This window comes from Ipomoea triloba, chromosome 10, assembly GCF_003576645.1.
Source record: "Ipomoea triloba cultivar NCNSP0323 chromosome 10, ASM357664v1".
NCBI lineage: Eukaryota > Viridiplantae > Streptophyta > Magnoliopsida > Solanales > Convolvulaceae > Ipomoea > Ipomoea triloba.
In genome coordinates this window covers 22,034,190-22,059,462 of record NC_044925.1, presented here as the reverse complement: position 1 = coordinate 22,059,462, position 25,273 = coordinate 22,034,190, and the positions used below count along the sequence as shown (strand labels likewise).

The window sequence follows — 25,273 nt, the reverse complement described above, 5'->3', positions numbered from 1 at the left end:
TTTGCTAAGAGATCGTGAACAAGCTCGTTTGTGTTCGTTTAATGATGTTCAAAAACAAACTCGTTTAGTGTTCGGTTAATAATGTTCACGAACAAACTCGTTTAGTCTTTGTTAATAATGTTCGTGAACATGTTCACAAACACACACACACACACACACATATAATGTTCGTGAACGGATTACATGTTCACGAATAAATTGTGATCACGAACAAACGTGTTCGCGAACGTTAACAAATAATAATGAACGCTTAACAAACGAACATGAACAATATTTTCAAAAACCTTAACAAACGAACACGAACACGAACACTCCAAAATCCTTAACAAACGAACACAAATAGCCTTCATTCGTTTACGTTCGGTTCGTTAACAGCCCTAAGAGATGGTTTAATATGATTTTAGTAAATTTGTGGGTCCACATAAATTTTTGAAAAAACTCAAACTAAGTGCCTCTTATAGACATGTGATTTGTCTCATAAATTAATAAAGAGTTCATACAAAATTTTTGAAAAATCTCAAACTATTGAAATTAAGGGATTTTGAGATTGAACATTCAAAAAAAAAAAAAAAAGGATTTTGAGATTGAGGGAGATAGTGAATGTAAGGCCCCATAAAAAATTAGATAAAAAACTTCAACCATTGAAGTTGCTCTTACTTCTTAGCAAGTAATCTTATTACCTTTAGTAATTTTACATTCTGCATGCTAAGTGTCTCTTTACAGACGTGTGAATTGTCTCACAAATTAATAAAGAGTTCATATTAGAAGTGAATAGTACAAAGTAGTTTTAGTAAAAAATATTGCATAATAAAGAGTATTTTAAAAATAATAAATTTTTATATGATATACTCAATTACTCAACGCTATGAGATTAATGCAGATACGATCTAGGTTACTTCTCTATTACTATGAGATTAATCTAGACTCGACCTTATAATTGCATTAGTTATTTATCTATTAATTTTCGTAAATTGATGTGTCATAAAACATAAATTTTGCATCGAAAGAGGTTTCCAAGTGGGTGAAATATGATTGTTATACCTGAATGTTATGAGTTCAATTATTATCAATACATTTTTAGTCGAACAATCACACATAATCTTCCTAGTACAGTTAACATATCTTCGTGTATGTAAATTATTAGATAAAAATAAAAATTATTCAATACATATCTTTAAAAAAAAACTTAAATTTTAAATAACTTAATACCTTGGTGTCTTACAAATTAAATTAAGAGTTAATTCCATTTTGGTCATAGATTTATAGGTGACAGTCCACTTTAAGTCTCTTTTTATTAAACATTCACTTTTGGTCCTAGTATTATTTTGGCATGATCACTTTTAAACATTTATCAACAAAATAGTTTATATATCGTTAAATACAAGGACATTTCGGTCTTCAATTATGGATATTTTAAAAAAAGATAAACATAAAAAATATAGTGATTCAACCTACTTTGTATGAAAAAGATTGAAATGTCTTTGTATTTAATAATATTTCGACAATTTTGTTGATGAATGACTAAAAATAATCATGTCACAATAATATTAGGACTAGATGAGAATGCTCTAATAAAAAAGAACTAAATTAAATTGTCACTTATAAATCTAGACAGAGTAGACTAAAAATGAAATTGACTTATATTTGGAAATTTTGTTAATCCCATATGCGCCGCCCCGTCATTATTCGTCCATCAGTTAATTTCCAAATTCCACTCTCAGCTTCTCACGCGCCTTACACTTACAGCGACGCACATTATATACACACGCACACATACATATACATACGCACGCCTATCTCTTTCTCGTCGTAATAGCCTCATTTTTCTGTCTTTCTCGTCGCCGCCTCGCCGGTGCTTCAAAGCCCTAGCTTGCCTTGTCTCTCTTCATACTTCACACACACATACAAACAGATACAAGCATACGTTTCACTCTCCAGGAATTGTTGTGCTGCTCATGAGATAATCGAATCGAAAAGGTACTCTCCTGGATCTATCGTCTATGTTTCCAGCTTTTAATCTGTTCAATTTAATGCTCGGTGACATGTCATATATTTGTTTTAAACCTCATTTCATTGAATTCGAAATGAAGTTTTGATTTGTTGGTTGAAAATTCCGAGTTTTAACTGAATCTGATTGAAGTCTTACCATACTGAATCCGACAATTCTTCTGCCTGATGCTATTACCGGAAACTCTATATTTGTGTGAATTGTTACCAAAAGATGTTGGATGTTGATTTTCATGTTTGTTTTTATTGCTTTCGAGTTTTTTTTTAGCTATACTTCAATATATGAAACTTCTTGTTTAATTATTTTTCCGTCGATTTAAAAACTTTCATTCAGCATTTGATATCTGATTTTATTCATTTACTTTTCTCTTTTCAAATATTCTTTCGAATCATATGTATGTGTTCAACTGAAAAGAGGTGCCAAACAAGGAACTGACCTAGATAAATTATTTTCTGCATTAGATGTGCTGTGAATTCATTTGATATAGGTTTTTAGACGCACATATTAATATATTATACATAATTCTGAAGTGAGATTTATAGCTACATCTTTTATGCAACTAATCATTATAAGGATTGTTTTGCTTTTATTTGTTATTATTACATATTTACATCCATAACTGCTTGAAGTTATATAGGGGCTGTCAATGTGTATTTGAGGTTCCTTTTATATCTATAAGATGAGACTATGACCTTATTTTCCATGTTTAAGTTTTATTGTTAGTGTTTCGGATTCATTATCTTCACATGTTCAGAAGAATGATACTAAGATGCAATTCCCTTTCTTTTAAAGATTTCCGAGAGCTTGATTCACCCTCTGACAAATGCTTATTGACTTAAAATTTATAATGCAGGATGATTGATTGTCATGGTATGGTAATAAAGATTTTGAGTTTGCCTATGTTTTTCAACGGGTCCCCGTATTGATCACTAGAAGTTGGGATTAAGTTTCCACAGCAAATGGATAGGAAAGACACTTCAGGGTTTGTTAGTGGGGGTGGGGTGAGCTATCCCAAAGACATCTAACCATAGTTTTGTTAGTAACTTTTTTTTTTTAAAAACCCGGAAGTCAGGCCGACTGTTCTTTTGCCCTTTAGATTTGGTCAAGAGTGTAGATACTTGGCCAACCTGTTATGGACCCCATTTTCCATGGTTTAGGTTATGCTGCAAACCTGTCCTCAAATGCATTTAAGAATCTGGGCAATCCAATTCAATTTGGAGGGGCTGAAGCTGGAGGTGTAGGCGGTTATTGTGCAGATACCACCTTGCGACTTGATTCCTTTAGTTCTTCAGCCCTTTCTATTCCCTCTTCAAAGGGAATCAAAAGAAAATGGAGCTTCATTGATGGATCTATAAATCAGCAAGCTGGGTCCTCTTTGTGTCTCCACCTAGGCCATTCATCTAGTTCATCGGACAGTAAGGGGAGCTCAGCAACTGGATGCACCTCAAATTCTTCTGCGAAAGAAACTGATGAGGAGTCCTCAATGGACCTAGAACTGGATTTCACCCTCCATCTGGGCAATGAAAAGTCACTAAGCCTGAAAAAGTCTCCCACATCTGAGAAAGGACTGGGTTTTCTGCCCAAGGTTGATCTGGAACTGAGTCTTTCTAGTGCGCATGCTGAATCTGAGATTACTATAGTGAATCCAAGCTCCTCGTTGCAAACTGCTATGAATGTACCACAGACTACATGTGAAGCTTTCCAATTTGACGAAGGATCAGTCTCATCTTGGAGAGGTGGTAGCCTTCAGAGTTCCTTAAACACACCTCATAATGCAGGGGCTAGTTTCTCCCTCAATCAGGATGCAAGACAAGCCAGGCCAACTCCAATCTCTCCCAACCAATCTTTTAGTGTGATAACAAATTCAAAAAGCTCAGTCACCTGTACTTCCGGGATAACAAAACAACAGCAGCAACGTAGTAGTAGTACCAAACAATGTCAGTTCCACGGGTGTCTAAAAGGAGCAAGAGGTGCTTCTGGCTTCTGCATCGCCCATGGAGGTGGTCGGAGGTGTCAAAAACATGGCTGCCATAAAGGAGCTGAGGGTCGAACTGCATTCTGCAAGGCCCATGGTGGTGGTCGACGATGTGAATTCCTAGGATGTACCAAGAGTGCAGAAGGACGTACAGATTTCTGTATAGCACATGGTGGTGGACGGCGTTGTAGTCATGGGGGTTGTACCCGTGCTGCCAGAGGGAAATCTGGGTTGTGCATTCGACATGGTGGAGGCAAGAGATGCCAGAAAGAGAACTGTACAAAGAGTGCTGAGGGACTTTCTGGTCTATGCATTTCACATGGAGGTGGTCGGCGATGTCAGTACCCCCAATGCACTAAAGGGGCACAAGGAAGCACAACCTTCTGCAAGGCACATGGTGGTGGTAAACGTTGCACTTTTGAAGGCTGTACAAAGGGTGCAGAGGGTAGCACACCATTTTGCAAGGGCCATGGTGGAGGGAAAAGATGTTCATTCCAAGGAGGTGGGATTTGCACAAAAAGTGTGCATGGAGGGACCCTTTTCTGCGTAGCGCATGGGGGTGGTAAGAGGTGTGCTGTGCCTGAGTGTACAAAGAGTGCAAGGGGCCGAACTGATTTCTGTGTGCGTCATGGTGGGGGCAAGAGATGCCAGTTTGAAGGTTGTGGAAAAAGTGCTCAGGGAAGCACTGATTTTTGCAAGGCACATGGTGGAGGGAAAAGATGCTATTGGGGCCAGCCTAGTTCTGAATTTGGCAAAGGTGAAATTCCTTGTAATTCATTTGCCAGGGGAAAGACAGGGCTTTGTGCATCTCATGGTGCTCTGGTGCAGGATAAACGGGTTCATGGTGGAGCTACCCTCGGAGTTGTAGTCCAGGAGATAACACCAAAGAAAACTGAGAATATGAAAGAGATTGACACTGCAGAGGACATGGATGCTGATAGCATGACTGTGGAAAGAAGTGCTGTAACATCTGCAAATGGTTCTGATTGGAAATATATCAGTTTTAAACAAGCTACTCCATCTGTTCCAGTTACAATTCCTGAAGGAAGGGTTCATGGAGGAAGCTTATTGTCAATGCTAGCAAGTAATTCTGACTCTTCCTTAAGCAGTAGCAGGGGCATGGAGAATCCATCTGAGCCCAGGAAAGCTTACATTACACACCAAAGCTGGATGTAAGAAAGAAGACCTATCCCGCTACACTTGAGGCCAGTGTGTGTATTTCCTCAATTTCCAGTTATGCAGTCTACTGAATGTGTACTTGCTTTTCTAGTTTGTTTGGTGAGGAAATGCGCTCACTTGTCAAGTGAGTGATAGCAGACTTGGCATTTGATTACTATTTTGTATGTGTGGCAATAAGTATTAACTAGGAATAGTTAGTCATGTGAATGTGGGTCATTGATATTTTCCTGTGTACATAGGAAGCTTGTCCTTTGTTAGCTTATGATCATGTGAATATTTCATGTACTATGACAACTAGTTAAATAAAACTATTGCATTGCTGTATACTATTGGATTTTCTCCATTTATGCTAATTATCTTGCTGTTAGTTTCTGGCAACAACTCTCTTGGGCTTTTGTTTATTTATTTTATTCATTGATTAAGACTGAGTGCTAACTGGAAAGCATCTATACATGATTGCATGTGCTTGCAGTTTGTCATCCTTCTCTATGATATACCAGTTTCTGGCATTCCACTTTGCTGATTTCCTGATTAAATTGCCATCTCATAACATCCCACCATGAGACAATTTGAAGAATCTCCTTAGGTACTGTTTCAATTGTGTTGAGAAATTGAAACAAGTGTAAAGATCAAAAGGAAGAAGGAAGAACAAGAACATAGGATTTTTCGTGGTTCAGCAAAGTGCCTACGTCCAGAGTCATCCTCTTGAAAATGTCTGCCCTCTTGAACTATATTGTGTTGGTAATCTTATAAGATGACTCTTTAAAGCATCAACTTGGTTTTTTGTTTTTATTTTCTTTCAATGGATTGGGGTGAAAATTCAAGCTTAAAACAACTTTGCCACTTAGTTATCATTCTTGACGCAGGTACAGGGAAAACAAATAATTTATTTTGGAAATAAAAAATCTACATTTCAGAGTGCATTATTTCAATAAGCAAAATGATTGGAATGAAAGAAGTTCACTGAAGATAGTGTTGTGGGAACACCTTGACTTGTTTTCTGTTTTCCTGGTAAAAGAATGGTCTTTCTTCTTATAGCCCCTCGGGTTTGAACTTTGCCATCTTGGAGAGCTGATCTACAGCCTCAACTAAGTGATCAAGCCGAGCCTCAAGCTCAATAATCAAGGATGCAAATGTGATAGTGCTCTGGAGTCCCTTCATCTCAGGTTTAAAATTTACAGATATAGTCCCCTTGTCTTCATACGCGTCAACTTCCCTTGACGGCCAAGAGTACAGCCTTCTTTGTTGCTTCTTCATCAGTTCATTGTATGCCTGTTCATTTGTTACTGCTGCAGGCATTTCTAATGGCAGGGAAGGAATGTCAAAGTTCTCTTCTAACATGCTGTCTTCGAGATCAGCCAAGTGAGTTGAGATCTCATCAAGGTTAGTTGAAGAGATTTGAGATAATTTTTGCTGTTGCTCTGGTGAATTGCTGTCACATGTTTCATTTCTCAGTATAAGGAAACATGAATGCCTATCTATTGCTCTCTGCAGTCTTTCAGTCGAGGCGTGAACCTTAGCTAGAAGACAGCCTTTAAGGCTTTGTTGCATGCTTGATATATCTTCGCCCAAAGCGCGAACTAGCTCTGCAGCCTGAGCTACTGCTTCCTGAATCTCTTTCTGGAGTGTGATCCTTAGATTATATGGAGCCTGCAATAATTTAAAGAAAGCTTTCAAGGTCAGTTATTCTTCAAACACTCATAGACCATAGAACTGATAGGGAAACCTGGATTTCTGAATGAAGTACACCATGAAGGGCCATGACTTCATAGGCACAGTATCTCAAAACAGCACTAACTTTAACATATTCTGACCATGGATAAAAGACATGGCAGAACCTCCCATGTGGTGGCTCCCATTTCGCGGAGTTAGCCTTGTCAGCAGAACCAGAAAAGAGAAAGAAAAAACATATCATTGTTAGCTGTTGTTCATTTGTTTTTGATCACTCCATGAACATATGCCAAAATTCGCGATCAAATGAAAATGATTAGTACCAGTGTTTCAATCTTTGCTGCAGAGTTCAACGTGTCACGACAATTCTTGATTGCAGGCTCATCTGGGAACTCATCTGAGACAGTCTTTGTGAACTTAAGGTAGCTCAGCCCATCATCTTCTAAATACTTTCTAACACATTCTGAAAATTTTCCAGATAGCTTCTGGTCACTAATTATCTTGTTAAAATACAGTAATTTTGTTTTTGTCCTTTTTTTTGTCTTTACCTTCAAGTGAGTCAGCCACTATATTGAAACTGGAAACAAGTTCTTTATGTAACTGCTCCCCAGCCCATATTGGACAAACTAGCACATTCACCAGGACTGCTACAATTGCTCCAATGGCAATGGAGTAAAGTCTATCCATGGAAGTTTTTACTGGGTTTCCCATCCGATATCCAGAAACAATGATCAAACAGTAGGTGATAAGTGCAACCCGAAAACCATATTCGTATGGCACTAGGGATGGCCACAGCTTCATGAACGTTGTGATAGTCCCTGCATCAATGCCAAACTAAGCATTACTTCGAAAATATTTCCTTCTTCCTTTCTTTCTAATTATCTACTTTCAGGGATTTAGGTCACTTACCAATGAGAAAGATGCTGGTGCCTATGATAACAGCCTCAGCAACAGGGCCACTTCTTGAAGCTATTTCAGCAATGGCAGTGGCTAATACTCCAGCAATCAGACTTCCAAGTGCCCGGTTGAATCCTCGATTAAATGTGGCACCTTAGAAGTACACGAAGGCGAGATAAATAAAGTTAATCACTGCAATTCTCAAAAACCTTTTGCAGTCAGGTTAGTTATATGAATTTTTTTTTTCAGATACTTTTCCATTTCAGCATTTGATAATTTTCTGAGTGGGGAGTGGGGTTACATACCAACAGTGTATTCAAACATCATACCAACAGTGAGGATAGACCATATAGCATTGGCACCAAACACTTGATAGGGAGCCGGAAACAATATCAGAAGTGAAACAAGCAGAACAGCTAGGCCAACTTTTAGGGCGAAAACCACTCTACTTGTGTCCTCTTTGCAGAAATCTGAAACACGAGAAAACCACCCTTTGCATTGGAAGATAATCTTGGATATCTTCTCTGCAATTGAAGCCGGTATATTGATCTCAATACTACTACCCTTTTTTCCATTCATTCTCCAATCTTAAAACCTGCACTATGTTTAGAGTTCAACCCAATGGAAAAATGAGAATAGAAGATTTAAAGGGGAGAGTTGGAATGAGTGGGTGATGCAAGTATAGGGGAGAAAGCGTGTAGGCATCTATCTAGCTTAGCTATGGAGGAGAGGTGGATGTATGAGGGAAACAAAATGAGACTTCAATAATGGAAAGGGAAGCTTGAAGTCAAAATTCGGATAAAATATGCTTTTAACCTCAATAATGCAGACATTGACAGAGGATTATTAGAACATAAATAATGATATGCCGATGGAATATGTAGTTTAGTCCCTCAGTTTTTTTTGACAATTTAATCTTGTACGTCTTCTCAGATGGGAAAAATGCATTCTCGTTGGGAACAAAAGTAATGCAAAAAGTAAGTAATCAGACAGTAATGAGAATTAGTTGACGTTGTCTCTCTGTGCATGCATGGTGTGTGTTTATCAGTGTGTACACTTTTAAGGGGTGGAGGGGTAAATAGAAGCGTACATATGGTTTACCCATACAATGCACCAATCTCATATCTTGATCATGAATATTTACTAAGCCATGCACTTTCTAATGCATATATTATTATTAAGTATAAATTCCAAATGCATATAGAATAAATTCCACTTTCTAAAATTCCGTCGAACTCCTCTATAAACTTTTCTGGAAAATATTTAAGTATGGAGTTTCTATGTTGCCCTAATCTAATAAAAGCTTCTTTTTTTCTTTTTTTCTTTTTTGGCTTTTTTTTGTTTTTTGTTTTTTTTTTGTTTTTTGTTTTTGGTATACAATTGGATAAAAGAATTGAGAAAATTTTTGAATAAATATTTTTTTTTTAAAGAAAACAAGTGTCAAATTGGTTCACTAAGTTGATGAATACAATTAGGTCCACTAATTGAATAAATAAATAAATAAATAATTCTAATGAGGTATCTTAAATTATCAAAAAAGTGCAACTATGCCATAAAGTTACATGTTGATCAACTTACCACTAATTTGGTGCTTACTACTTACTAGGCATTCCACATGTTCTCTTTTCAAATGTGGCGTTAACTTGACTAACGATTTGGACAATTATAAACAAAAAAGAAAAAATTAAAACTAAATGTCGTAGACAGAGACAACCACATTTGTTTCTGGTCGACAATTACATATGGGGTTGTTAAGATTTACAACTATGGTTGATAGTTGTGACTTTTAAAAAAAAAAAAAAGTTAAAATTTTTTTTATTTTATTTTTAAACGACAGTCATAACTATCAACCTTGACAATTATAATTGTCTTGAACCTTAAAGGTCCAAATCTAGACTTTTGAGTCTCAAGTGGAGAAGGTAGCCAACAAGCATCTTCATCTCAAAGTGGAAGGCAATGGTCATCCATCTACATGAGACTCAAAAACTTAGATCTAGACTTAGACCTTCAAGTCTAAAAATTGAAAGAGTATGATTAAATATAACAATGTCACGAAATGTTAGGGATGTAATATAACAAAAGTAAAATAATAAAACTAAATGTGGATATACCACTAAAGTTAAAGATGCATGTAATATTGTAATGTAACAAAATTAAAAGAATAGGAAATTTAGCATTGTCACAAAAGTTAGTGATGTCATATGACAAAATTTAAAAAGTAATATTGAATGTGACAATGCACTAGCAATCATGGACTGATAGTAGAATTAACTCTATGACATTATTTGCATTTTGTTATTACTTTTGGAATGATTGAAAATTTTGGTTATTAAAGGTCATATAAATGATCAGTGCTTATACTAGGGAGTATGGTACTATGGTTCATTAGGGTTAACGTAGTAAGATGGATCATTGATACAAATTTATTTTTAGTGTATTATATGCTTATTTTGTCTTGTAATATACTAAAATAAACTTTTATTAAAATACTAATTTGACAAGCGTATTGCACGCGCGATTGATTGGTGGCCAATGTTTGTATTTAAATAAGTAATTCAAAATATATCAATACAAAATTATATAGAAGACGTTCATTATAGAGGGAGATTATGATGAGTGGGTAGCATTGCTCATATATATAACTACATCATTTTGGTAATGGATTAGCAGAGCGTATTGGATATAGCAGATTTTTTAGAAGTCACATCCGTATCTAATCCACTAGTGGCGGATTTTCACTAAGTGGATCCATATCCCATCCACTTTAAGTGGATACGGATTGGATTGGAGTAAATTTAACGAATTTAACAACGAATCCTTGCTCACCCCTACTACATACTAATAGTCACTGTACTTTTTAATATTATAAATTTTGTTGATATATTATATTTTACATCAAGAAAATTAATAACTATATATGTATACACTAACACAGCTACATGTACTCAAAAAAAAAAAAAAAAAAAAAAAAAAAAAAAAAAAAACAGTTACAGACACTTTTTCCATAAAAAATAACTTTGCGCGTAAGTATGTGTGTGTGTATCTATATATAAATAATACGACTTAGATCATCACCAACTAAGCGTTTGTAGTCCAACGGTTAGGGTAATTGCCTTCCAAGCAATAGACCCGGGTTCGACTCCCGGCAAACGCAGTTTGTCTTCTACATTTGAAAATATAAAGAAATTCGTTGATGGACCATTTTTATTCCGACTTCCTTGTAGTATTTCCCGGAAATGTTAGATAATTTTAAGGAATATTACTTGGTTAAAACTGAAGCATATAATATAAACATGTTTGATTTATGGGTTATCTTTTATGTTATAATGATTTTTTTTAACTTTAATATCTTTTATATATTTTTATGTATTTCATAACTTCAAAATTAAAATAATTAAATAAGATAATTGTAACATATATAAGTATATTATTTTTAAAAAAAATTTAATTAAGAGTTTGAACTTGAAAAACATAAATACTTTATAAGCTAACTTGACATAATAATTAAGAAATAAAATAAAATATTAATTACAAAATAATTAAATATGCATGATATGTATAATAAGATAACATAAAATATATATTTCATAATAATTAAAATGATAAAAGTAGTAAATATGCATTGGAATCTCATAATACCTGAGAGTTGTGAGGGAATCACATTCCTTTCAATTCAAAATCTTATGTGGAGGGCATGTTGCATTCCTAGGGGAAAGTTGTATACCCTTAGGAAAGTAAGATAACTTGAACCAAACATGTGGATGTGACATTCCAAAACTCACATTCCATTGGTTATATTATATAACTTGAACCAATCACCCTAATGTAAATCGAAGCTGAATGTTTGATGTGGTTATTGGATAGGAAAATATTACTCATACTATCAATTCTAATCCTAACTTTTACTCCCCTCACAAAATTTTGATGTTGACATTTACATTAAGATATTGGATAAAAAAAAATAGTACTCATACTATCAATACTCCCCTCACATACATGATTAAAAAAAACAAAAAAAAACAAAAAAAAAAAAACAAAACAAAACAAAACAAAAAAAAAAAAAACTAATCATCAATTGCCACATCGGGAGTAAAAGTGAGGGGTAGAAATAGAAAGTACATGTAGTAGAACTCTATTGGATATGTGGTTGATGATGTTTCCATTTGCAAATGGATAAGGCTAACAGGCAAGTGTTCTTCAGAATGACGGGGTGTAAAAGACACACAAGTGGTGAATTGGGTTGAAAGTGAAAGTCGTAGAATGCTCTTGAGTGAGACAGAGGAGAGTGAAATTTCGTGTGTAAGGGTGAACCATCTCTAAAAGGATGGGGTTTGCAAGATGATGTGAAAAATGATTTTTTTGTTTTTTTGTTTTTTTTTTTTTGCTTGCCAAGTGTGTTGCAAGCTTACAACACCCTTAAAAAACTACTAGTTGTCATTTGGTAGCTTTTGTATTTTAAAAAAAATTATTATTATTGTTATTATGATTATTATTATATGCATATATATTTATTTATTAAAAGTGAAACTATTTTTCTTTAAAGTGAGAGAGTATTATAGGGATAAGGATAACGTAACACAACTTAAATTGGAGTAGCGAATGTCTGCGTTGAAGGCATGCATAGTGCACAACAAGCGTGTAAAGTGTGACTTTCATGCGCCTCTTGAAGTATCAACCATCGATCACTCTCCATTTTTTAAGCTTGCAAAATCTAACTTGGTAAAAGACCCTACAAAAATATTTGGTACTTTGACATGCTCATGTAGGTGTGAATGGGATGATGTGGTCTCTTCAGCTTAATAAGATATCTTAGGTTGTGAAAACTCATGGTTAAATTCAATGTATCTTATAATTTACGAATACTATGATTATGGTATACAAAATTCATTAAAAAAAAATTAATTGGCACCCCTATCACCCAAAATAAAAATAAAAATTGGGGACCCTCCATATATATAGGCATATAGCACAACTTAAGATGTTGTCAGTGGATTGCCACACTTATCTTTTGAGTGTTATAGACCATATGACATACCCTTTATCTTCTTTTTTTTTTACCTGAATTAGTTTTCCACATCATTACTTCTTAAGACAAGATCAGATAACATCAAATTTTAACGTTACATTTATCAAATTTAATGTTACATTAAATTACATTTGCAAACTCAAATTTAAATTATGTTCAATAAATAAAAGTCAATTGCAAACTTGCTACTATAACAAGCTTGCAAATCACATAAGCTAGCAAAAAAATAAAAAAATAAAAATTCAGCATTACATCTTACATCATCTTGAAAGGGTCCACTTGCTGAGACGATGATAGTCTAAAGTCTCTTATTCATCATTGGGGCTAAGCGCAGCCCAATGAGCATGATGCCTATCAAGCTCACTTTTTGGATCCTCTTTGAGCCATGTTGGACTCCTCTCGTTGTCTCTTGAGTATAAGCCCATGTATATTATCCATTTATCCAACACACACATACACACATCATATATATATATATATATATATATATATAGAGGGGGTATGATCAAATGAGAATATGGTCTTCCTATAAAAGTGGGGACTGATCCAACCATTTATCCTGATTCATCAACCATTGAAGATTTTAGTAAAAAATCACAGGATCAATTTTATAATTATTTAAAACTTGTAAGAGCAATACTCATTTTATAAGTATTGTAAATTTGATCTTAACCTTTGATTTCTTAAGATAGATGGTGTGGATATATTCACATTTTTTACATGGGGAGGTGTTGTCACATGATGACATGAATAGCCAATATTCGTTAGGGTTGTGTGTAATTCAAGTTTCAACGTAACGCTTGTGAGTTTTCAGCAGGAAAAAAAAAAAAAAAACGTAACGCTTGTGTTGTAGCTTTCTCCAGGTCTGGGCACTTTAATTTGATGCTTAGCTGCAATGGATGGATTTGAATGGAGCATTTACTTTGCTATCCATTTTGGTAGGGTAAGCCATAAACATTACGGCACTGTACTGTTTGGACGTTTATTTACTACTCGTACTTACTAGTGGGCATTCACATTATTTAATGTGAAGTATTTCACTAATTCTATTTCTGTTAATCAAATAATTAAATTTAAATTTTTACTTTATTCTCATCTTATTCTTTTCTTACGAAACTATAATTTATCTCCTCTCTAATTCTCTCATTCTAACCAAATACACCCTAAAAATTTGAGAGAGAAGCAACCCAACTATTTGAGCTCATATCTAAGTAAAGTCAATGGCAGGCATGCAAAGCCTGACATGAGCATTTGTGTGCTCAACTAACCCACAAAACTATACTATGAATTGGTATGGGGTGGAGAATGTGGTTGGTAATTGTATCTAAGGTGATAATTATATTTAGACCTATAATTATCTATAATCAACTCTTAGAACTTTTTGCTAATTATAATATAAATAAAATGAGGAAATGGAAGAAAAAGTCAGAATTTTGCTCTCAAAAATTGAACAAAGACTACTTTTCTATCAAAGAACATAGTAAATTACGGATCTCGATCAAACATATTGAGAAAGTAAATAATTTCATTTTAATCACTATTCGACTATCCACTCTCCTAACAATATACCTTTGTTTCACTAATTCGAAGGTGTTATCTCCGTAATATCATGATTTAACTCTTCCATAAAATAGTGAAATAAATTAATTTAATTTTTGAGAAAACAACATATACTAAGTCCATACTCGGTACTCCATAGCAATCATTACATTTTGAAACAAGATTGCAAATACAAATTTGTGAAGAAAAGTGGTTGGGAAATAGTAATGGGGTGAATCACATCTATTGAAGTAAAATGTACCTCTTGGTGGGACCCTTGTGAAGTAACTCCGTATTTACGTTAGAGTTGTATTATATGTACTCTCAAATTTTACTCCCTCATTTTTACTTCATGATTTGACCAACAAAGATATAATATTTTCATCATGTGGGTCCCATAAAAAATGTGTGAGAAAAGTCCGGTTAAGAGTAAAAAATGAGACTACGGTCTTGTTTGGTAAATGGCTGTTGGATGATTGGGTTGGCTATTTGGGTTAGAAGGTATGATTTGTTAATAACATTAGCTGATTGTAAAAAAGTTTGCTGATTGGGTTGGCTGTTAGCTGATAGTTGTTTGTATAATTTTTTTTTCTCAAAAAGCTAATTGAAAATGCTACTTTGAGTAGTCTTTTGAATTTTAGTATTTTAGAGTTACAAAAAACTTATTAACCAAACAACTAATAGTGATCAAATAAGTCAAAATTGACTGATAGGCTGATTATTTACCAAACGGGGCCTACATTTAATATTTTTCACACCGCACCTTCTGAGTGTTCACATTCAACATTCAACTTCATCTTTCAGACAATTATGACCTTCTATCTGAGAAACTCACATCATGCCCCACTCCCATCTTAACTGGTCTCATTTGTCAATTCCTCTCTTTTCATTTCACTTATGCCCTATAAGTTTTTTGTAGTTCCTAATGTAACCCTTCTACTTTTAGACAATCTCGTTTCCATTTGATTTTTGTAATTAATCAACATTTTTAAAGATATTTAATTAACCTTTTGGCTCTTAAATTTTATAGAAATGAGGTAGAATTGGTAATAAATAGAAAGAAAGAAAGAAAAAACAAAACTAAATTTGGAACTATCATTAAGGTCATGCTATAGGTACCAAAATCATTCACCATTTGACGTGACAATATAATTAAGTAGGTTCATTTGTTAAAGCGGGATGTGGTCGGCAAATTTATGAGTAATCAATGAATAAAAAACAAAGTTTTATTGTCATATCAGATGATAAAAAACTTTGGTCCACATAACCCTATCCTTATTATTAAAGTGAAGATAAAAATATAGGGGCAACCCCAACTGAATTGGTCCGGTAGTAATCATAATGCTCTTAGTTTGACTTTCGAAATGATCTATTTATTGGCCTTCTTAATTTCTATTGATTTATCTCTTTTTTATCCTTTACCGGCTAGGGTTATGGGCAAAATTCATCAAAAGTGAACTTTGAAATAGATATTGCAAGCTTTCTTGTAAATCAAAGAGAAAAACATGGCCAAATTATTAATTTAAAACTAAATTTGAAAATGTTCATCCTATGTAGTCTTAAACTAAATTAGCAATTAACTCAATTTTTATCAAAATTAAAGTTACTTTTTCAGCTAAGCTATCTTGGCTGTGACTGAATTTCAAGGTAACCAATTTTGGACTATCATAAGATTAATGATAGTTATGATGCAATAAATGCCTATTTTTAAAGTGGATATGGAAAAACGAACAAAATTGGAACTAAAAGGACTGGTGGATGGGCGATGTCAAATTTTATGGTACAGTTGATGTCAACCATACAAATGTATTGAATAAAATGTTAAAACTAAGTTGAACAAATAGTAAGTGTGTTTGGTTGGAGATGGCTTTTGTGCCATACTATGGGTTTGATATGAAGTACTATGATTGTTTGCCTATTTTTGTTATTTTATTATTAAAATCAAATTCGTTAGTAATTGCAAAATCTATTACGGGGTACTTTTTTACTCATATACTTTTGAAGAATGGAATTAAAAATAAGGGGAAATTTTTTTTTAAATAAAAATATCATTGTCTATGCATTGCATATGGAATTTTAATATATGTGTGTGTGTTAATATCATATTAAAACTTTAATATATGAGACCACCCTATTATATGAGATCACAATCATCTAAAAAATGTTATTAATGGATAGGATTGATTTTAAAATATCAATTATTTTAGGATAGAATTAATACAAAAGGTGAAATTGTAAATTGGTTATGCTCTTTGATTATGGAAATAAATGGAATATAAAATTTTTCATATTTTAAAGGATACTAACCATAGTATTAAAATATTCCATAATTGCAGCCGGAACTTTTTATTTGTTTATGCTGCGTAAGTGTGTGCGTGAGTGATGTTAGGCGTGTGCAAAAGACTGTGTGTATATGTTTCGTGAATGTGGACCTTTTTGGTGCGTGTGCGCCCGATCTTGATGGTTTGTTCAACTGTGAGTGGGTGTACTAAACGCACAAGGAAACTACCCACAATATAATTGTATTCAAAACGGTAAGAGTGATTTTCATTTTTGGTCCTATTGTTATTGGGGCATTGCCAATTTTAGTCCACTTCATTAATTTTTGCCACATTGCGGCCAATCTTATTTAGTCATTGCCACTTTTAGTCCATCGTTAAAATTTTTGTCAAATAACCGTTCAAAACAGGGATATTTCGGTCTTTTCAAGCTTTGATCATCTCTTTTACCTTTTACAGTGGTCTTTCTTACACATTTTCATCTAATGAAGAGGTCCAGCGAAAGTCATGGCTTTGTAATGTGGCTCACATAGCTTTCGTCGGACCTCTTCATCAGATGAAAATGTGTAAGGAAAACCACTGCAAAGGGTCAAGGAGATGACCAAAGCATGAAAATACCAAAAATATCATTGTTTTGGACGGCTATTTGACGAAAATTTTAACGGTGGACTAAAAGTGGCAAGGACTAAATAAGACTAGCCGCAATGTGGCAAAAATTAATGAAGTGGACTAAAATTGACAATGCCCCAATAACAGTAGGACCAAAAATGTAAATGACTCAAACGGTAATAAATGAATAAAAAATCAAAATGACTTCACAACCCCTACATTAATATTTGACCATAAATAAGCTAAAAACACTCATTTAATCTCACCCGTTAAATTAAAAAATGAATGACCAAGATTGGATCTCACAATCTCATATAACTCGGGTGGTTTCACTGGACCCATTGTGCGGTTGCTTAGATGCTTGATTTTCCTTCTTAAGGTGCGTGATTTGTGTGCTTAAAATGCATTAGTATTGAAATTTAAGGTGCGTCAACCTAAAGTTTTAGGTGCATGGTTTTCCTTCTTAAGATACATGTACGTCATTCTTACTAAACATTCATTGGTGAATAGTTTAGATGGGGTAAGTAATTTAAATAGAACCATGTATAGTTAAATTATAATTTATCAATTAACATATTTACTAATTTGATTAATTAATTTTTTTTTAGGTATTTGAAGAAGCAACGTACTCTATGAACGAAATATATGAGATTCGAGAGCTGTGTCAAAATACTTTTTAAAAGAGTTTGTGTAACTTTATTTGGATTAAATATTATCTTTATTATTATTATTAATTGATATAATTTTTTCTTGAACAATTATATATCTTGATTTCAATTTTAAAGTGTTGATTGTTATTATTGTTTTGCTAGTAAGTATATTGTGATGATCTATTGTGTTGATTATTAATTGTGAAGTATAATTTACAAAGTATATTGTGATGATGTTTGTGTTGATAGTTATTATTGTGAGTAGATAGTTTGTTGTGTTGGTTTGTAAATTATTGTGAATCGATAGTTTGTTATATTAGTTTTATAAATTTTAGTGTTGATTTGTTGATTTTGAAAAATTATATATAGGATTTTGAATAAATAAAATTATATATAGGTTTAAAAATCACTATCCGCGACACCATCTGCAGATGGTGTCGCGGAAAGTCCTTATTAAAAAAAAAAAAAAAAAAAAAAAAAAACTATTCTCGACACCCCTATGTAGAGGGTGTGTCAAACACTGTAAATCCAAAAAATGATTTCCATAAATTATTTTCCAAATTTTCAAACACACTCTTAGGGTGTGTTTGGTAACCCGAAAAATGTTTTCTGAGTTTTTGGTGTTTGGCAACGTCCGTAAAATGCGGACAACAGAAAATGTTTTTCATTGACCAAGAAAAATCAGTTCATTTTTTTGAATTAGTATGATAGTAATAAATTCCCGCCTTTTAAATTGAAAATATAACTCAAATTCTTTGCCAAAGTACCTTATGCTCATATGACAATAGTGACACTCCCACTTGGAAGGTCATGAGATTGAGCCAATAGGTCAATTGTATTTAAAAAATAAAAAAACTCAAATTCTTTTTTTTTTTTGACAAAAATATAACTCAAATTCTAATATTGTATATACGCACAATTAAACAAGTGGCAGCTACAAAGTTTGAAGTTGTATTCCGTTTGCATACAAGAATTGATGGGAGTTGTTTGCAAAAAAAGAATTGATGGGAGTTGAATTTACATTACGAGAATGGTGTGATATGCGGCGAGTACAGTGGAGCTTTTAATGTTGTTTTGCCTCGGGAAGGTAATCATTCCACCAAACCCTATTTCCCATTTTCAACTTGTAACCGATGGTCAAACACTTAGTCTGATTGGTAAATGGCGGTTAGTTGATTGAATTAGCTGTTTGGGTTAGAAAGTATGATTAATTGATAACATTAGCTGATTATAAAAAGTTGTTTGATAGATTAGCTGTTAGCCGATAGCTGTTTAGTATAATTTCTTTTATCAAAAAGCTAATTGAAAAGGCTGCTTTGAGTAGCCTTTTGAATTTTAGCATTTTGGAGTTACAAAAAGCTTATTAACCAAACAACTAATAGTGGTCAAATAAGCCAAAATTGACTGATAGGCTGATTATTTACAAAACATGGCCTTAGCCGTTTGGTCGGTTGTAATTACAACCTAATTCATTAAATCCCTCAATTACAATGCAATTACAATCTAATTCATTGAATCCCTTAATTATATCGTTTGTATTAGTACTATGTATTTGAGTCAAACTATGACTTTCTATTCTAGGCTTCTTGTGATTCCTTATTTTAGTATGCTTGAGATTCTCTCATTATATATATTCATGTAATCTATATCTTTGAACAATCTCATTCAATACAATTCATTCAATTCTCATATGCTATCAGTTAGCTAGGGTTATGTTCCTAATAATTATTCTTTTCATCTGTCCGTACCATCGTCTCGTCGCTGAAATCATACAACAAGGCGGTAGCAATTTGGATCGTGGCAGTCCGCGTCGAGGTCAGCAGCATGATAGACATGGCTTTAATGTTAAGTGTCAACTTTCCTGGCTTGGGTCATGTGGCACCCAATTGTTTTCTACGCTTTAGAAAATCGTGTTTCGTTTGTTATAGTTTTGGTCATGTGTCGGCCGATTGTTCTCGATGCTTTGATGTTCAATGCCAACTATGTAATGGTTTTGGCCACACGGCACCCAATTGTGTTCTGCGCTTTGAAAAACGGTGTCTCGTTTGTTCTAGTTTCGGTCACACGGCAACCGATTGTGTTTGGCGTCATTCAAGGACTTTGGATCCTCAAGCTAATTTGATGTTTCAGAACGGTTTGGGTGCCTCGTCAAATTCTCATACTTGGTTACCGGACACCGGAGCTACACATCATGCAACTCCGGACATAGCTGTCCTTTCTACCTCGAAGGAGAGGAAACTAGAGTAGGAAGAGTAATAGAGCCCCCCCAGAGCTACTGCCCTGCAGAAGGATTTCCTTGGTGGTGATATCCTTTACAACAAAAAAGGAGGGGCGAAACTCAAAAAACACTTTATTATATGATGCAAACTTTTGAACAGACAATAAAGATGTTGACAAACCAGGAACATGGAGAATATTAGATAACTTTTTTTTTTTAATATTAGATAACTTAAGAGACCTAGATGGGGTATGAAAAGTAGCATGACTAACACGACTAATAGACATGCACATATCATCACCGACACATAAAGTGTCATTACCAGTGTACTTCTTCGAGGTAGAAAGGGTAGCTATGTCCGGAGTTGCATGATGTGTAGCTCCGGTATCCGGTAACCAAGTATGAGAATTTGATGAGGCATAATTAGCTTGAGGATCCGAAGTCCTTGAACGACGCCAAACACAATCGGTTGCCACGTAATCGAAACTAGAATAAATGAGACACCATTTTTCAAAGCGCAGAACACAATTGGGTGCCGTGTGGCCAAAACCATTACAAAGTTGGCATTTGAACATCAAAGCATCGAGAACAATCGGCCGACACATGACCAAAACTATAACAAACGAAACATGATTTTCTAAAGCGTAGAAAACAATTGGGTGCCACGTGACCGAAGCCAAAACAAAGTTGACACTTAACATTAAAGCCATGTCTATCATGTTGCTGACCTCGACGCGGACTGCCACGATCCCAATTGCTACTGCCTTGTTGCATGATTTCAGCGACACGAACAGTGACGAGACGGTGGTACAGACAGATGACAAAAATAATTATTAGGAACTTAACCCTAGCTAACTGATATCATATGAGAACTGAATGAATTGTATTGAATGTGATTGTTCAAAGATACAGATTACAGGAATATATTTAATGAGAGAATCTCAGACAGACTAGAATAGAGAGTCATGGTCTGACTCAAATACATAGAGTCCTAATACTCCCTATTTGTTTGATTAGAAGGAATCAAAATTTCATAAAATTATAATTCTCTTCCTTTTTTTGAAAATATAATTCTCTTCCTTTGCTGAATTAGAATTCATAACCCCTCCCTTAAAATTGTAATTTAGCATTGAAATGGAAAAAATAAGCTACAGTTAAGACATATTTGCCCTTATAATAATACACGGGCTCATTAGCTCTCCTCCACTCATGTCTCATCTCTCATCTCTTATCTCATTATGGATGCTGTAATTTCAAGTTGGCTAACAAGTTAGTATTCTTATTATTATGCTTATTATTAGTACTATTAGTACACAAAAGCACTTCTATCATTTAATTTGAACTCTTTATTTTATTCTCACCTTATTTTTTTCCCACAAAAATTACAAATCTTTTTCTTCCTAATTCATTCCTTCCAACCAAACGTCATGTTACCACAAACACAAACGCTAACACTAACGCCTTAATCCCATCTCTCTTTTTATTTATTTTTTATTTTTTAAATTTTCTTGCTCACAAAAAGCAAAAATTATTGTCGTAATAATTTTTATATCCCAACTTGACAAAATTTTAGAAAAATAAATCATAATAATTATAGGATTCATTAGATTGAATGACCAGTATTTATGGTGTGTTTGATTAGAGACTTTTGCACCATATTATGAATTTTGATACTCATTGCTATGTTTGTTTGCCTACTTTTGTTATTCTACTATTGGAATCAAATCATTTAGTAATTACAAAACTCATTACTATTTTATTCATCTACTTTTGAATAATAGAATTAAAAATAAAGAAAAAAATTGAATAAATAAATAAGTCATTTTTCATTCATTAAATATAAAATTTTAATATGTATATATATACCCATATATAAATTAGTTTGATTACAATTCATATTTGTTATCAAATAAAGTGATTCATCCTAGTTTGATTCTGAATACAATTTTTATTTCTATCCTAATGTTTGAACTAAACACACCTTTAATACTTACAAAAAATCACTTTCATAAGAAGATTAAACTCCTACCCCACGATTATTTCCAATTAAACTATAGAATTCTTTTATTTTTTTTTTCATTTTGTTATTGGCGTCCCTGCAAACGGGACAAGCACTGCCACTGCAAGTACCCATTTTTATTTACTGTAGAAGTGGTCCACCACCTGGCACCTGTTATTCTGCACTCTGCTACCACCGTGCATGTCTGCCACGTGACTTTCTTTCCCTGTTTTCCTATTTACATTTTCATATCTATATTCTTCAAATTTTACTTTTTAATGTCACATGTACTAATAAGTTACTTTATCATATGGATGTTAACATCAAAATTTTATGTGTAAAAAATAAAAATTAAGAGTGAAAAATAAAAAATACATAATATTTTCCTTACATTTTATAGTACACCTGCACCACCCCCTCTCAATAAGGCAATGAGTTGACCCCGAACTATAAGTCTAAACCCCAAAATTATTAAGGAGTATCTCATGATTTACATTATAAAATGAATTATACTAATAAAATCATTTTAAAAATGAAAATATTGTTATTTTAATTTGATTGAGCAATTGAATTAAATTTAAAAGATCGTCTCCAAAACATAGATTAACAATTGAAAGGAGGAACATTTGACTCTACTTTACTAGCCCACACTAAGCTTGTGATCTCAAAAGGTAAAACCGTTCACTCCAGACGCCCTCACAAGATTATGAGGAGATAAATTATGGTAGTTTAATAAATTAGCATAGGTTATACTTTTGCTTGTTATAATCAAGAAATTTTGCCCATTTTAAGAGATTGTTCTCATATTATCACAAGTTGAATTCAATTTTAACTTTTTATGATAAATTTTATCTTTATAACCAGTTGAATTATAGCGAGATTTTGTAGCCATCGAGGTTAGAAACAACTTTTTAATAAAGCAATGAGTTAAGACGCTTGACTTTACCGTCTCTCTCTGCCACACCCCACCATCCACACTTTAACCTCTCCCTATCAACCTCCAAACTTTACACATAAGTCACACACAAACAACGAAACAGAACAAAAACAGGATACGAAACCCACGAAAAATATATAAATATTAAAAATATAAATGCATATATATATGTAAAACGTTTTTCTTTAAATTTATATAAATATTAAATATTTACTAGTTTTTTTAAATGCTATTTTTAGAAATATGTTTCTTATAATTTTTTTTTCATAATGTACATATTTATATTGTATATTATTGTATTACTTTTAATTATGAAATTTGTATACAATTAATATTTATATATATTTAAACAAAATATTTATAGGTTGATAAAGTATTTATGAACAGATATTACATTTTAACAGAATTAGCTTGTGTTAAACATAATGGAAATTATTAATTGATATTCTTTATGTGGATAACAAAGTACTTGTTTAGTATATTTTATTTATATTTTACAATATTAAGAAGTATTTTTGGAAAATTTATTAAATACCATCAAATATAGATAAATTGTTAAATAATAAGAAGGCTCGGTGTTTATTCTTAATTAAGTTCAATCAGTAATTTTTTTTTCTGTACAGAGAAATTGTTAAATTTTACTTATAAGACATTAGTTAGTTACAAATATTGAATAAGAATATTAAATTGAAAATATAAAAGTTAAAAATGATGAACTAACAATGGGGAAGACATAAATAAACTAAGAGAAACTATATAAAATGAGATTACATAAATAATCGTCGAATTAAAATTGATATTTTTGGAGGTTATGGCCGTTTGCCCAATCTAATTAAATTAAGTCACACATCTTTGGTCTAATATGCAGGGCGGGTTGATATCATGCCCAACTCTAAATCTATAATTCAAACTTTGAATTGATAATCTAAAATGTTCCAAGGGCAAAAATTTAGAGTGTACATTATTGGCATATTGATGTACGATTCATATGAGAACCTCATACATTATTTGTTGTTGGGACTTGAATATCAATTGTTAATATCAAACGTTTATCATTACATTGAAACAGAGACGGAACCACCCTGGGGCAGTGGGGGCAGCTGCCCCCACTCACCCCACCCCCACCCCATATATAGCCTTTGTATGTATATATGTATATATAGTACATGTTATATATATATATATATAAAAGCAGAGAAATGTTAACAGTTGATGAGCTTGCAGAGTTGGTAGGCATGTTGTTTTGTATAGCAAGTGGCGAGGGTTCGAATCCCTGGTGCTGCATCGTCCGTAGCTTATTCCAGCACCTGCGTCCTTAGCCTTTTAATTGTATATTACATATATAGCTATTTCTTTTAAAGAAATAGCTATATATATATTAATNGGATACGAAACCCACGAAAAATATATAAATATTAAAAATATAAATGCATATATATATGTAAAACGTTTTTCTTTAAATTTATATAAATATTAAATATTTACTAGTTTTTTTAAATGCTATTTTTAGAAATATGTTTCTTATAATTTTTTTTTCATAATGTACATATTTATATTGTATATTATTGTATTACTTTTAATTATGAAATTTGTATACAATTAATATTTATATATATTTAAACAAAATATTTATAGGTTGATAAAGTATTTATGAACAGATATTACATTTTAACAGAATTAGCTTGTGTTAAACATAATGGAAATTATTAATTGATATTCTTTATGTGGATAACAAAGTACTTGTTTAGTATATTTTATTTATATTTTACAATATTAAGAAGTATTTTTGGAAAATTTATTAAATACCATCAAATATAGATAAATTGTTAAATAATAAGAAGGCTCGGTGTTTATTCTTAATTAAGTTCAATCAGTAATTTTTTTTTCTGTACAGAGAAATTGTTAAATTTTACTTATAAGACATTAGTTAGTTACAAATATTGAATAAGAATATTAAATTGAAAATATAAAAGTTAAAAATGATGAACTAACAATGGGGAAGACATAAATAAACTAAGAGAAACTATATAAAATGAGATTACATAAATAATCGTCGAATTAAAATTGATATTTTTGGAGGTTATGGCCGTTTGCCCAATCTAATTAAATTAAGTCACACATCTTTGGTCTAATATGCAGGGCGGGTTGATATCATGCCCAACTCTAAATCTATAATTCAAACTTTGAATTGATAATCTAAAATGTTCCAAGGGCAAAAATTTAGAGTGTACATTATTGGCATATTGATGTACGATTCATATGAGAACCTCATACATTATTTGTTGT

General features: G+C 32.9%; 2 protein-coding genes, 1 long non-coding RNA gene and 1 other non-coding gene across 6 annotated transcripts; 3 read left to right on the top strand and 1 right to left on the bottom strand.

Moving 5' to 3' along the window:
* The first annotated feature begins 1,788 nt into the window (after positions 1–1,788).
* LOC116032178 lies at positions 1,789–5,509 on the top strand. Its single transcript, XM_031274619.1, has 2 exons — positions 1,789–1,977; positions 2,862–5,509. Exon 2 carries the CDS (start codon positions 3,141–3,143, stop codon positions 5,157–5,159), a length of 2,019 nt encoding a protein of 672 aa, XP_031130479.1. The 5' UTR covers positions 1,789–1,977; positions 2,862–3,140; the 3' UTR covers positions 5,160–5,509.
* Positions 5,510–6,029: 520 nt separating this feature from the next.
* On the bottom strand, positions 6,030–8,392 carry LOC116032070 (aluminum-activated malate transporter 9-like). 3 transcript variants are annotated; one of them, XM_031274470.1, is made up of 6 exons: positions 8,036–8,392; positions 7,743–7,883; positions 7,382–7,651; positions 7,157–7,296; positions 6,889–7,035; positions 6,030–6,812 (listed from the first exon to the last, which is right to left on the bottom strand). In XM_031274470.1, exons 1-6 carry the CDS (start codon positions 8,307–8,309, stop codon positions 6,195–6,197), a joined length of 1,590 nt encoding a protein of 529 aa, XP_031130330.1. In that variant the 5' UTR covers positions 8,310–8,392; the 3' UTR covers positions 6,030–6,194. The 3 variants fall into 3 exon arrangements, with proteins under 3 accessions (XP_031130330.1, XP_031130332.1, XP_031130331.1); XM_031274472.1 differs by having other exon boundaries at positions 6,961–7,035; XM_031274471.1 differs by having other exon boundaries at positions 8,060–8,392.
* On the top strand, positions 6,228–8,626 carry LOC116032071. The gene is made up of 6 exons (XR_004100715.1): positions 6,228–6,328; positions 6,458–6,545; positions 6,657–6,840; positions 7,180–7,571; positions 7,726–7,952; positions 8,042–8,626. It is a non-coding gene; the product is annotated as an uncharacterized LOC116032071 (long non-coding RNA).
* A 2,186-nt stretch (positions 8,627–10,812) lies between these two features.
* TRNAG-UCC lies at positions 10,813–10,884 on the top strand. Its single transcript has one exon. It is a non-coding gene; the product is annotated as a tRNA-Gly (tRNA).
* Positions 10,885–25,273: the final 14,389 nt, after the last annotated feature.

Bases quoted from the DNA above. Each gene is read 5' to 3' on its own strand.
- LOC116032178 (XM_031274619.1), top strand. From the start codon at position 3,141: ATGGACCCCATTTTCCATGGTTTAGGTTATGCTGCAAACCTGTCCTCA.
- LOC116032070 (XM_031274470.1), bottom strand. From the start codon at position 8,309: ATGAATGGAAAAAAGGGTAGTAGTATTGAGATCAATATACCGGCTTCA. The intron at 7,884-8,035 runs GTATGTAACCCC...TGTACTTCTAAG, and splicing joins GATGTTTGAATACACTGTTG to GTGCCACATTTAATCGAGGA. The intron at 7,652-7,742 runs GTAAGTGACCTA...GCATTGATGCAG, and splicing joins CACCAGCATCTTTCTCATTG to GGACTATCACAACGTTCATG.